The sequence below is a fragment of the Tiliqua scincoides genome, chromosome 7 (genome assembly GCF_035046505.1).
Source record: "Tiliqua scincoides isolate rTilSci1 chromosome 7, rTilSci1.hap2, whole genome shotgun sequence".
Taxonomy (NCBI): Eukaryota; Metazoa; Chordata; class Lepidosauria; order Squamata; family Scincidae; genus Tiliqua; species Tiliqua scincoides.
The window spans coordinates 70,261,702-70,275,474 of NC_089827.1; the positions used below are offsets into that span (position 1 = coordinate 70,261,702).

Below are 13,773 nucleotides of genomic sequence, written 5' to 3' on the forward strand. Positions count from 1 at the left end.
TCTTGCGATGTTGTGACAACTGCTGGGAACATACCGAAAATTCTTCTTGGAACTTTTGGTTGTTATTCGTACAAAGTTCTTCAACATGTTGTAGAAAACATTTCTTATTTATTGGCCTAGAAATAAAGAAGAGTGGTAGCTTAGGGTTGTATTTTTTAATGTCTAACTATCAGAATGTCAAAATATTGTTAGCTGGATGTGCAATGAAGATTAAGTGAAAATTGCTTTATGAATATTTTACAAAGAAGAATAATTTACTTAATGTTTGGAACTGTTTTGAAATAATAGCTTCTCACCACTTTAAACTTTTGCTTGGTCTAGTTGATAGTACTGATGTGTACGATATTTTCACATTTGTGTATGTTTGTAAAGTCACCTTTCAGTTCCATTTGGGCTCATAATACTTCTTTTGTCACACAGAAACCATTTTATACAATGCAGGGCTTTAGACATGTAAAATATAGCAGTGACTTCATTCCCATAATGACATGGTTTTTAAACCCCATGGAGTTAAATATCCCTGTATTACTTGCCAAGCTAAAACACAGACATGCAGGCTTCACCCCAGAGAGAGAGAAAGGATTTCTCCAGTTACCATGCAATTAGTCATGCTTTTATGATTTATACACAGCTTGGAGCTTTTCTAATAAATATACAAAAAGGAACCACACATTACGATTCATCAAACTAGCAAATCTACAATCAGAAAATAAAAATCGACAATCAACTTACTTGATGGATTTTCTATAACTAAGTAACCTGCAACAGAGATTATGTTAAATGAAGTAAGTTCTGAGTCGAAAGGCTGCATTCCGGTTAAGTTCTCGATGTTACACAGACAAAGCTAAGGAATCAGAAATGCATTTAATATTTCAAATGGTTCAGTCTGGATAATTTGTGTTTGCTGCCTGTTAAAGAATATCAAAGTGGTTGTGCCAGTACTGAAACATGCCTAAGTTTTTTTATTAGTCTGGGAAAAAGATCTTGGCACTATGAAAAGTCAAGTGTGATTTGTATGGTAGAAAGAAAATTCAGCAAAAAAGAGCTTTGTGGATGGCATGTTTAACAGCTTTACAGTAGAAAGTTTATGCTGCTACTCATTTCACATCCTTCCCTAACCTGCTGTGCTCACAATGGCAACAAAAAAATAAATAAATCAATATTTAAAGGTGTTTATGGCTTGATTCACCAGCTGCTATTTAATGAACACACTAGGTTCTGATGGACTATTACAATATTTAATATGATCATATGCTTAGTGTTTTTGCTTTTATTTGCTTTTCTGTGTTAGTCTAAACTGTTCATCACCTGAATTTGCCAGAGATCAATGTCTTGAGTTTGAAGATGGCATGGGTTTGTGACTGACTCTTCCCATCAAAGCTGTTCAGATATCAGATCCCATCCCGAAACTATAGTTATCCCCTTCCCATCAGTAGTTTGGCAAAGGACAGTCTACCTTCTTCCCAGACATGAGACGTTGGCAGGATCCTCCCCCCCCACCACTTTGGGAAATGAGAGGCTGTCTCAGAGATCCCCAGGATGGCCTCTCATTTCCTGAAGGGTGCCTGTTAAAAAATCCTTGTGACTCTCTCATGTATTGCTTGTATTCAGATGGAAGGAGCATTCTCAGAGTAAGAAGTCATTTAAAAGTTTGAGCCATACCGAAAAATTAAATGTAATATAATAATTACAAGCAATATACATTTATTTGGGTGTCATATTCACAGGCAGGATGTCCACTCTACGAAATATGGAGAGGATTGTGAAGAACAAATAATAATGATCATCAGGAGAATTAGAATTTTTCCAAAAAACAAATCTTTCTAACATAAGCATGATTCTTATTTTCTTTTACTTTGGTGTAATTATGAAGACTACGGCCAGTTTTCTTCCCCCCCCCAGCTGCTTTAAGGCATTTTACTTAGAAAGGTTAGTGTACCAGCTTCAGTGAACTTGGTCAGAGAATTTCCCTGCTTTATTCTATGAAATATTTTAAGAATTCCATTATGATAGTCACCAAATTCAGGCTGCTGAAATTCCAGTGCTGCAGAATGGATGATAATGAATGAGATAACTGGTAGATCCCTGGAGACCCAATGAAGCAGGTAAGCCCACACAGGGGCTTGGGGGAAGGCATAGGTGGGTTGAGTGGGGGAGTGGCGGAACAGGGTGGTGATGGGGCAGGGAGGAGGGCAGATCAGGTCCAGGAGGGTGGTGGGATCAGTGGCAGCAGTGCATGCTGAATACTGACCCCTTTTCCAGGCCCGATCCGCCCTCCTGGGTCAATTTGGACTTGTGTCAGTGATTGAGGCACAGGTCCAAGTTCACCCATAGCAGCTGCTGGAGCTTGTCTCAGGGAAAGGGGACAAATGAGATGCTTGTGACAAATCCTGGGTGTCTCTCTTCATGATCGCCATCATAACAAGACAATCCGGATAGGGTGCGATCATCAACCACCAATTGAAGAACAAATGCAGAAACGCAGACTGAAATGGTTTGGCTGTGTGTGTAGAATGAACACCAGTCAGCTGCCACACAAGCTCCTCTGGTGAGAGTGACCTTCCTACTGGAGGGGTCCATGGGCAGTACCAAAGTAAATGCAGCTCAAACACATTGAGGAAGACTTAAGGAACCAGCATTTGACCATCAATGAGGCAAGAAATATCTCCAGCAATCACAAAGAGTGGAAGCATGTCATAAATGACACATGGATTCCAGCAACACATACAGCAGCACATGGGCTGAGAGGACAACCTGCTCTCCGAGCACCAGCTAAAGACTGAAGAAGACCGTGAGGAGACCTCCAGCAGCCAAAAATCTCCTGCAAGATAAGGCGGTAGTTGCACTGTTGCTGCTACATTATGGATATTTAGAAAATCATTCTTAGTCTACAATTTTTGAAATGTATCAGAGATGGTTTTGACAGGAGTTTGGCTTTATTCATATAACAGCTTGCTTCATTGGCAGCCCAATCTTATGAATATTTACTTGGGTAATATACATTTGACTGAGCTCAATGGCCTTACTGCCATGTAAGTTTGCATAGAATTGCACCCTACTGTGTCAATCAAACACCCAATCTCGACAGGCAATCTGAATACAAAACCTCAATCAATCAAAGACAATCTACACTTGGAAGCAAACTACTGAATGCAAGTTATTCTTTTGGAACAGGTCTTATCTGCATAATAAGGGTATCCAGTAGGAGAGACTGAGCTTCCAATGTCATTTGTTGAATCAATGCCACATTCACATACTGCTAAACAAGTGACCAGATCAATGGTGCTGATCACCTTCAGGGGGCGCAAGGAAACCATATCCCATAACTTTATTATTAGGGTGCACAACTTCGAGGAAGGGAGAGTGATTCAAAATGGGACTTTGGACCAGACTCCAACTGAGATTTGACAAACTTTTATAAAACAACTGCTATACAAATTGGCTGTGGTTCATGTCAGAGTATTTATCTTGTCCCGAGTGATAGGTGGAACATTTTAAGCCTAGCTAAAACTTTACAACGCAGCATGAATTTCTACCCTTCCCCTGATTCTAGTTCTTTGTCTTGGGGAAAAAAAAAAAAAAACACCATTTATTTTTGTTAGCAGTGGTGACTGAAGTTCATGTTGTCACACAGAATCAGCTTACTTTCTGGGTCAGTCAGTTGAAGTCTATGGGGAATTAAAACTTGTTCCATGGAAAACCACAGAAATTAATATGTAGACTAAAGGCTTAACTCATAAGCACCACAAGCACTTCCTAGGAATAACCAAGGAAATTATTTTCAACAAGTTAATTGAGATCTTCATAAGACCTAACCCTTCAGGGACAGTATGGAACAATAATTCTGTTTGAAAGGACCATATAACACTTTTTTTCCCCTCAGACACCAGGCTGGAATTCAATTCCAGGTCTTGGAATACTTTATAATGGTGCAAAACATTTGTATACACCACTTTTTATTTCTGAAGTTTTGATCTGGCAACCTAAGACTAACCACTTTTTGAGCTTCTTCCCCAAATTTACAGTGCAATTCGATTGATAACTACTCCAAACTCATGGCCCAATCCTATTGGGGCCTTTTGCTGCCGGAACTTGTGTTATGGCAGCATAATGCCTTTTGCAGTGGTGTGAAAACTGGGCCACCATCATGTGCTTCAAAGCTTCTGCTGTAAATGGGAAGAGGTACAGTGTGTGTACCAGTGGATCTGGGAGGCCCTGCTGGTGCTGGTAAGTTAGTGGGTACAGAGAGGGGGAGGTTCAAAGGGTTGGTTTGGAGAAGGATCCCTTCAGCAACAACTTGCACCAGGACCCTCTCCCCTCTTTCCCAGGCCATCCTGACCCCTTCAGACTTATGCCAGCTACATAGCTGGTGTGAGTCAGATGAAACCCATCAGTTGCCAGAAGGTCTATCCAGTGTAAGTAAAAATACCTCTGGTTGGCCTTCTGGTGGCTGCGCCCATGTTCTAGTCTAGGACAAATATTGACAAATTAAAATGTAACAAAACACCCTGTGTAGATGGCATCCATCCAGTCTCATCACACATTTATATAAAACTATTGTGTAACCACAATTGGAATCTTGTGTAAAGTGGGTATAGTATACAATTGCAGCCTGAACTGCTTTGGATTGCAAGTCAATGAAGTTTAGCAAATTTCCAAAATAGGGTTTGCTGAGCCTGAACTCGAAGAGGACATTTATCATTTCCCCACAGATACAATGACCACTTGAATCCACCATGAGAGCCTTTCGAGATGACTGCTTCACACTACAAAATGTGTAGTTATCCAGTTTTTGTATGGAATATCAGTTTACAAGATAGAGTTTCTGTTGCAAACACTTCAAAAGAAAAACAAAGTGCAAGCACCAGCTATGTCTCTTATAACAATTCCCCACCACTGTGTGAGCCTTTCTTTACTTTTTTTTTTAAGAAGATAAGGCAGGGCAGTGTGCAACCTTTCTTCTGCACTGGAGCACACATTTGTGTGCATGTGTTTGTGTGTAGCAGCAAAAAGGCTATCCTTCTAGAAGAAGGGTTACCTCTCATTTCCATCACTGCCCGGCAACAGATTAGTAAAGTAGTTCCCAAACTTATCAAAAGTTGGGAACCCTGTAAGTCTTTGCAAGGGAGGGCTGAAAGCAGTGACACAATTACCAGGATTGCACAGATGACGGGGATGAAAGGGCTTTTTAAAATCTCAGCAGCTGCAGCTTCGGCTTCCTGGGGATGAAGGGGTGTGGGGACCTTGCAGATGCCTCTACAGGCCTCCTCAAGCCTCAGAATGTCTAAGAAGAGATCACAAACTAGAAGTGGGTTGCAATAGCTATTTTTAGACATTCTGAGGCTTGGGGAGTGCTGCAGAGGCATTTGTGGGCTCCCTGCACCCCTCAGGGAGGCCAGCTCTGCCCCTGGTAAGTTAAAAACAAAAAACACAAACAAACCTTTTCATCCCTGGCAGTGGCCCAATCCTGACAATCACATCACTGCCTTCACTCCTCCTTGCCCCTTAAGGGGGCAGAGACAGGGCTTCCCTGGCTGGAGGGTCATGACCCACCAGTTTGGGAATGTCTGGATTAGTGTATCACTGATCCTGGTTTAGAACTAGTTCTAGTGTAGTATTAATAACACCTTCATTTTTCTTTCATCTGGAAAGACCCTGCATTGCCTATTGATAGCTTGAAAAAAAATGTTATCTCCCAGTACTAAAAGTTTCAAAGTTACCCAAGGAACTCGGGGGAGGGGGGGAAACACCACTTATTTTGGATGAAGGCAAAAAAGCATAGAATCACACAAGAGAACACAGCACATTAGAAACCACACACGGATTCTTCAGTCATGCAGTAACTTACTGGATAACAAATATCTCCTTGCGTCTAAAGAAAAAAGAGGAATATCTGGAAACAAAATGCCATTCATGATTAAATATTCAAATACCAGCATTCCTAGTTCAGATAAAAGACTGCACAAAGCAGTGTGCTGACATTACAAGATAAGTGTAAAGCTTTAGGTTCAATAGCTTTAAGGCAGTGGTTCCCAAATGTCTTTGACTGGTGACTCCCTTGACCCACTGGGCCATTGACCACGGCTCCCCATTAGGGCTACAATCCTATATGTTATATAGGGTGACAGCTTTTTGTCAAGGATTCCATGGCTCCCCTGGTTTGTTTTTGCTGCTTCCCAAGGAGCCATGGCTCAGTTTGGGAACCACTGGCTTTAAGGTTATACACTATAGCTTTACCTGTCTGTCTTGAATCAAACATTTCTGTTATTATTGCAATCAATTTGTTTTTTAAAAGCACACTTCCCAACATATGATTTTACACATTTATCTGTCTGCCCTGGGGATGACTCTGCCTCTGTCTGCCTATGGATGCTGAGGGCTGACTGTATAATGAAAAAATTCAAACGTTACGCAGGTAACTTTTACTCGCAATGTACTTTTACTTGTAGTCAATCCTATTGTAAGGAATGGGCTAGGACTGCTAAAATATGTCAAAAATAAACCTCTCTAAATTACTTTTAAAAGGAATTAAAAGGTTTATATATTTCTATCTGCACTTAAGATGTATTTTATTCATTATATTTGCAGCCCACCCTTACAGCCCACCCATTTTTAGCCCACATGGAGCACACTGTCATTGTCTCCAATCTTATCCTCATGACGATTCTGTTAGAAAGTTAGAGATAGTGATTGACCTACAATCAACCTGTGAGCTTCATGTCTGGGCAAGGATTTGAACCTAGGTTTCCCTGGTCCAAATCTAACACTCCATCTACTACATCACACTGGCTCTAATGCTGACACATTTCTGAATGATGGTCAGAGTAGCATGCTACTGAGTTACTCTTGAGTCAAAAAGAACATCAGCAATCAAGTTCTCAGAGTATTCAGATTGACTAAATATTTAGTCCTCAGGAAACCAAGCAATGTTTTCCCAACTGGGAAAAAATGTAGCAAATGTTCTTCGAAGAATTATAAAATAAAGCATTTCAGTTTTGTTCCAAAATACTGGAAGAGCAAATGATTTTCTGAATTCCTGAGAGTAGTGTAAGGAGGTCACTCTTTGAAAGAGGACCCTTGTGACCTGTGTAAATAAGAACACCACAAATACTTCCAAACAAGTAAAAGGTCACAACGGGGTCATGGCTGAAGACCCCCTGAACTACTGTTTTGCTTAAGGAGTACGCTTACCGTGTAAATCTCTCATCCTTCATTTCCAGGTCTGCCACTGTGATCAACTGATCTAGCTTGAATTTAGTGTCAATAATTTCTGCATCCCGTGGTGAGTATGTACCTCCTTCTTTTTGCTTTTGTCGAATTCTAAGCCAAAGGCCACAGGAAAGTTGAATTTGAAAAAAGTTAGAAAAATTCAACAGAGGGACTTCTTTGAAAGGTATATACAATGGTTCAAAATTCTAGCAGTATGAACACTATAAAAATAAGAAAAAAGTTAAGGTTTTGTCAAAGTCTGGAAGTCTGGAAGTGCAAGCAATTATTATCCATTTCATATTTTTGCTGAGAAATGTTCTAGCCATTTTTTCCTGTCATCACTGAAAAAGTCTGGACCTCAAATAAATATTGGAAAACGAGGAATAGTAAATGCAATGCACTAATGAATGCAATGGGACTCAAAAATAAGTCCCACTGTGTTCAGTAGGACTCATTCCCAGGAAAGTGGAAATAGGACTGAAGCTGAAGTGTCTTAATGTTATCAGAATTACAAACACAATTTTGACAAGCATATTGGGGTACCAGTATCTCTCCTTCTGGAACTTCTCTACCACAAAGAAAATCCTGGAAGACCTTATTCCTATATCATCATTTTGGACATCAATATCCTTTACTTTAAGATTTATCAAAAATAATTAATAGCTGTCAAATAATAAAATGAAACCTCAAGATGAAATCTTGCTTTCTTTCACACTAAGAATTCTTACATATTTTTGTTTTACCTCTTGAAATTTAGAAAATTTCCTTAATCCATCCTAATGATTTTAATGCAGTATTTCAGGACTGAAAATAAAGCTTTTGGATTATTGTTCTCCTGCTTCTGATAGCAATAAAAGCCCTTATATACCAGGCAGCACTCCCAAAAAAGCTATGAAAATGTATTTGGGGTATTTCCACATGGGCAATGCAGAATAATCTCCCAATTTCTACACCAAACACAGCTAAGATTAGATTTTAAATTTGTAAGGCTAGAACAATGAACTTCCCTGCATACTTTCTCCAAAAACAAAAACAAACAAACAAAACCCTGGTAACAAATGAATACACTGCTCAGACCCCCACAGTGATCTTGCTTACTTTCACTGAAACCTTGCATGCAGTGTCAGAAAACGCCCAATTTACTCTGATGAATTAGCACTGCACCCTCTTCTGGAATAACGTAACTGAAACAAGTGGAGATGCACCTACCTTGCAAAAGCATAGATTGCAGCCACAAGGAGGATTATGGAAAGTATACACAAAGTAACTGCAAGAATGATTTCTACAGCTCTTTCAGACAGTCCATCACCTGCAATTTAAAGTGGGTACCATGTGTTTTACTTTTGGAAATAAATTTTCTGCAAAATTGCTTCTGGGATAAGCCATCACAGATTTTAACAGAGATCATAAGAGCAGAATGAAATGTTTACTTTGGGGACATCTACTGCTAAGGGACAGTAGCTTTAGCAGTTTGCCCTTTCATGATTTTCATGCATCCCCATGCCCAGCTGAGACCTGGTAGGTGGGGGCAAACTGCTAAACTGCTTGAAGTCCCCATACTGTCACTGCAGTTTTGCCTGATTTTGCACCTGGCTTCACCTGGCTGGGGCAAACTGCATGCACAAACGCACATCTAACCAGACTCTAAATGTGCAAAGGACTTTTACATAGCAGTTGGTACACAGCTACAGGTTTACTGTGTCTTTTTAGCAGAAGTCACATGGTGCAAACTACTGTGCACTGCTACAATGAAAGTAGATCTACTTTGAAAAGAGCAAAATGTTTATAATGATATTCTCTTTACCTAAAGTCTTGATAGGGTCAGAATAGTCTGAATCTGTAAATTGACCTTTGATATTTGTGGCTCTGAATTTAAATCTGTAAAGAAAAAAAAAAGGTTAAGGAACAGGAACATTGACCCATTTCCTTTCTCTGATTAATTCTCCTCTCCTCTGACTTTTGTCACTTCTCCCTGTTTCCCAGACTCTGCTGTCTCAATCTTCAGTTCATCCTTCTCCTCAAGAAGAGGACACATTTGCCCAGCTTTCCAAACAAATTATTCACCCTTCCCACCCCCAACATGTTTTATCACCTCCATCCGATATCTCTGTTCATGCTCTCATATAGCTGAACTCATCTAGAAGAGGAAAACAACTGACTGGTTTTGTGCACTATAAATTCAACCTCTCCTCATTTTCTTCATTTGCCCAGGTTGTGGTTGGGCACCAGGGCAAAGCCCTGCACTGGCCTCCTTGCGTATCTTTTGATGATGCATATTAGGCACTATCACTGCAACTTGTACTGAAGTGCAGGGGGTTTGATGGTCACATGGGCCCTTTGGTTTGTGTGGGCCTTCAGCCAGGGCCTAAGCTGGTCAATCCCTGGCACTATGCCTGCTTCTACCATTTACTTAACCAAACAACACTACTATATATCTTTGATCCACACCAGCTCTACAAATCCGATACACCTTTACTCTGCCTTCAGTGTTGTCCTAAAACACACCCCACTGCCTCTTTCTCCTCTTCAGCCTCCACTTCATACTTCAATTCCTTAAGTACCTGTACTGAAATAATCCATTGACTACATCTCTACTCCCTCTTTCAGCTCTTTGTGCAATACCTCTCTTGACATTTCCTTCTTTTCCCTCTGTCTTGGATGATGAGTTGGCCACCTTGCTGCCATAATATAACCTCACCACATGTCTTGTTCACCCTATCCCCTGTTGACTCATCATTGTCAATGTTAGCTTTGTGTTCTGAGGGAAGCAGAACCACAGCTTACAAGTTGGTTCAGGGAGCAGGTGTAGATTGCTGAGTCAGCAGAATCAGCAGGCACCTGGGACTGACACACCCTGGGTGTGACCAAGCCAGCACTGATTGGCTAAGCTGACTACATAAGGTTAGTCTGCTGGAGCTTCCAGTGCAGCAGTAGGGGAGTTGTCTGTGGAACTGCTGCCAGTGACTGAGGAGGCTGGATACTGTATGTATATGTTATCACTGACTTATGGACTGAACCTTTGACTGTGTATTGTTGGAAACTGATTTGGATTTGTTATACTTGGACTGATTGCTCATCGTGCTGACTCTTGGACTGTTTACTGACTACTCTACTTGTGATATCCCTTGCTCATACATCTGCTGAAAGTACTCTGCTGTATTTGCTGTTTTTCTTGCAACCTGCTTGCAGTGGGTCAAAACAGGGATCCTACACCAATCATCCCACAAACATAACCTTAACAGTCATCACTCCAGTGGCATAGCTAGGAGGGTGGGGTCTATTAGGTAACATGCTGTGGGGATGCCTTTCAGAGGCCTCCAAAAGGCACTTCTGGTTTTTAAAGAAGACCAGGAATGCCTTCTGAGACTCAGCAAGGCCACATGCAGGTGGGGTGTATGGGGGTGTTAAAAATTTATGGGCCTCAAGTGCCAGATGTCCTAGCTATGCCACTGCATCAGCCATGCAATTATCCCTCCTGCCCACTACATTATCAACCTCTCTCTTCTCTGGTTCCTTTCCTCATATGATATACTTACAAATATTGCTTTCTGGGTTTTAGTGGGCCATTACAAATTTTTTCTTCATTGCCTGGTATCATACATGTACTGTCAGCCCCTATTACATATACATCTTCTTTGCTGCTCAATCCATCATTTCCTTCTGCACACGGAGGATTTGGAAAGCCCTCATTTACAAAATAGGGTCTTGGTTTTTTGAAGTAGGCATCGTACCACTTAGTTACATTGCCATCATTTTGCACTGTCGGAAAAAAGTGGTATATGAACATAGCATAAAATGAGATTGGATTGTCAATTATCTGAACATAAATCATGAATATAAAATATACAGAAATTTTATGATTGCACCTAACTTCCTGGGATAGCATCTTCTCAGTGTCAGTAAGACTAAGCTGAAATGTCTAATTCAAAAATAAAAACAAGAAGTACAAAATAAGATTGAAAGATGACTTGCAGCCCAATCTCAGACTTTGAAAATGCTGTTCTGAGTATTATCATTATTATACTTTATTTTTACCTCGCCTTTCTCCCTGAAGGGACTCAAGGCAGCTTACAAAACAAGGTTTAAACACATTAAAAACATACTTTAAAAACAGATAAAAAAACATATATCATAAAAACAGTAGTCAGATAAAAAACTGGTCAGATAAGAGCATAGCGCAGCAAATTAGAAAGGATTAGGCCTGTAAACAGATGTTAAAAAATATTAAGAGATGTTAAAAAGATGTTTAAAAGGCCAGGAACTCAGAAGGCTTGTCTAAACAGAAAGGTCTTCAGGCCCCGCCGAAAAGTTTCAAGAGAGGGAGCAGTTCTTAAGTCAAGGGGAAGGGAATTCCATAGTGCTGGTGCCACTACTGAGAAGGCCCTATTTCTTGCCGCTGCCCCATGTACCTCCCTAGGCTGCGGCACTTGTAAAAAGGCCTTCTCTGATGACCTAAGAGGATGAGCCTAGTATAGGCTAGTATAGGATTCATGCATGCATGCAGCTGGACTAAATGGGCATTCAGCTTGATCCAGCAGGGCTCTTCTTATGCTTTTATGTTATGTTCAGATAAGAACATAAGAACAGCCCCACTGGATCAGGCCATAGGCCCATCTAGTCCAGCTTCTTATATCTCACAGTGGCCCACCAAATGCCCCAGGGAGCACACCAGATAACAAGAGACCACAGATGCCAGTGCAACTTAACTGTGCTAGCAGCATAAAGTTCCACCACTGTAGCATTGTAGTTTTGCCAGCAGATGTGCCATGGATACCGACTTGACACTATGCTGACATACCTTCAGCCACTGGTGTAACTACAGTGGGCATAAAAGCCCAAAATGGGATGGAGAAGTGGGTGGGTTGGAGAGGAGCCACCATATACCATGTCCTAAACTTTCTTCAGATGTATGAGGAACGCTGCGCAACAGAGCTGGTATAGGGACTCAAGAACTGGTAGAAGACAAGAAGGAGGGCAAAAGACACCAGACAATCTCAACTTCCTTCACCTTCTCTGCCTACTCACTTTCTACAGCAGAGCATATAGCACAGAATATAGTCTACAGCCAATTACAGCACACCAACCACAGTACTAAAGCCCCTGTTGGGGAAACTAGGACACAGATAACAGGGTGCACAATATTGGACTATGCCTCTCTGATCTCAGATCATGCACACTTACGCATGGGAACTGTGGGGATGGGAACTATGGAGAAAGGGCACTTTGCACAAAAAAGGGAGTACTAAGCACAAACAGTCTGCCATCCTCACAACGTGCATGGCAAGATACTTTGGTATCTCTTCTCAGAACTCTTATTGCAAGTATGTAGTCCCAGGAAGACTCCACACTCAGACACCCAAATGAAACCTCCAGTCCACCACCACAACAGGGGGGAGCAAGGACATGCACCCACACAGGTAAGCAACTGAGAGGAAGGAATCCCATGCCATGATATATTTATGGGCATATCTTTTTAATGTCTCTACTCAACCCCCTCCAGTTTTACTAATCACATGTGTGCCATGCACCACGAATATAAACAGTAGATGTCTGCTTTCTCTTGGCAGTTACCAGGTACTCCAACAACTGCTACTGCTGGCCAAAAACTCATCTGGTGCGTTTTTGTCTTAAAAAAAACTGCAGCATTGCAGGGAAGAATACTTTGCTCCACTGTGGCTCTAATCAGGATTGTCCTCTCCTCATGCCCTATCTCCAGAAGGAAAAAAAGTTTCTATTAAGCTTTGAAGCTTTTTTTCCTTGCTATTATTGTGTGTTTGTGTGCATGTGTCTAGCCCAATCAGGACCACAGTGGTGACCAAGTATTAGAGTTCTCTTATCCCCCTGTTGTGGTTTCACTGTGGATATAAAAAATTATGTATTCCCTCCATCTGCTGGTAAAGAAGCATTATTGCCATCCAGAGAAACATTATTCTAACTGCCACAATCTTTACTTAGGTAAAGAACTATTGCTTACACACATTTTTATAGAGGGAATAATGAGAGCAGGAACCAGATTACTCAATGAGTGATTGTAGGGGAGAAGGAGGGAGGTAAAGACAGAAGGTGCTTGCTCCTCTTTCAGCTGCCCTCCCACAGGGCCATTAACAACTGCCCTTTAAAGGGTTGGACTAGTTTCTGTTATTATTACTTTGTTTAAAGCGGAAGATTAATGTATCTACTGCATCTTATCAATATGGTGAGCTTTGGGGACTCCAGCAGAAAGGCAGAATAGAAACCGACACAATAAGTAAATGTGGACAAGCAATTTCCCATAGGAATTGTGGCAGAGAATTCGAACCCAGGGAAGCAACCATTTTGAGAGTCATTCCTAATTTGAATTTAATTTTTTTTAAATTTGATAAAAGCAAATAGATGATAACCTGAAGCAGAGGAAAGGCCAGACTAGAACATAATGGGAGGCTGAAGTGAGGTCTAGACAGGTCTTCTATTTGACAGTTTCTCTAGAAAGAATCTAAAGTCATATAACCCATGACCAAGAGGAGATTCCTCCCCTCCGTGGCATTTCCTATCTATGAATACTATTTCTGCTCCATTTTCTCATTC

At 41.0% G+C, this 13,773-nt stretch overlaps 1 protein-coding gene across 1 annotated transcript in view; it reads right to left on the reverse strand.

The window, feature by feature from the left end:
- The window catches only part of PTPRQ (protein tyrosine phosphatase receptor type Q), a 127,505-nt gene that overhangs the window by 17,270 nt on the left and 96,462 nt on the right, over positions 1–13,773 (reverse strand). Inside the window, exons 49-55 of the mRNA XM_066633369.1 lie at positions 10,746–10,968; positions 9,014–9,087; positions 8,419–8,518; positions 7,192–7,320; positions 5,849–5,893; positions 733–759; positions 35–116 (exon numbers count right to left, since the gene is read on the reverse strand). Coding sequence (XP_066489466.1) covers positions 35–116; positions 733–759; positions 5,849–5,893; positions 7,192–7,320; positions 8,419–8,518; positions 9,014–9,087; positions 10,746–10,968 — 680 coding nt within the window. The remainder of the gene's footprint in view (positions 1–34; positions 117–732; positions 760–5,848; positions 5,894–7,191; positions 7,321–8,418; positions 8,519–9,013; positions 9,088–10,745; positions 10,969–13,773) is intronic.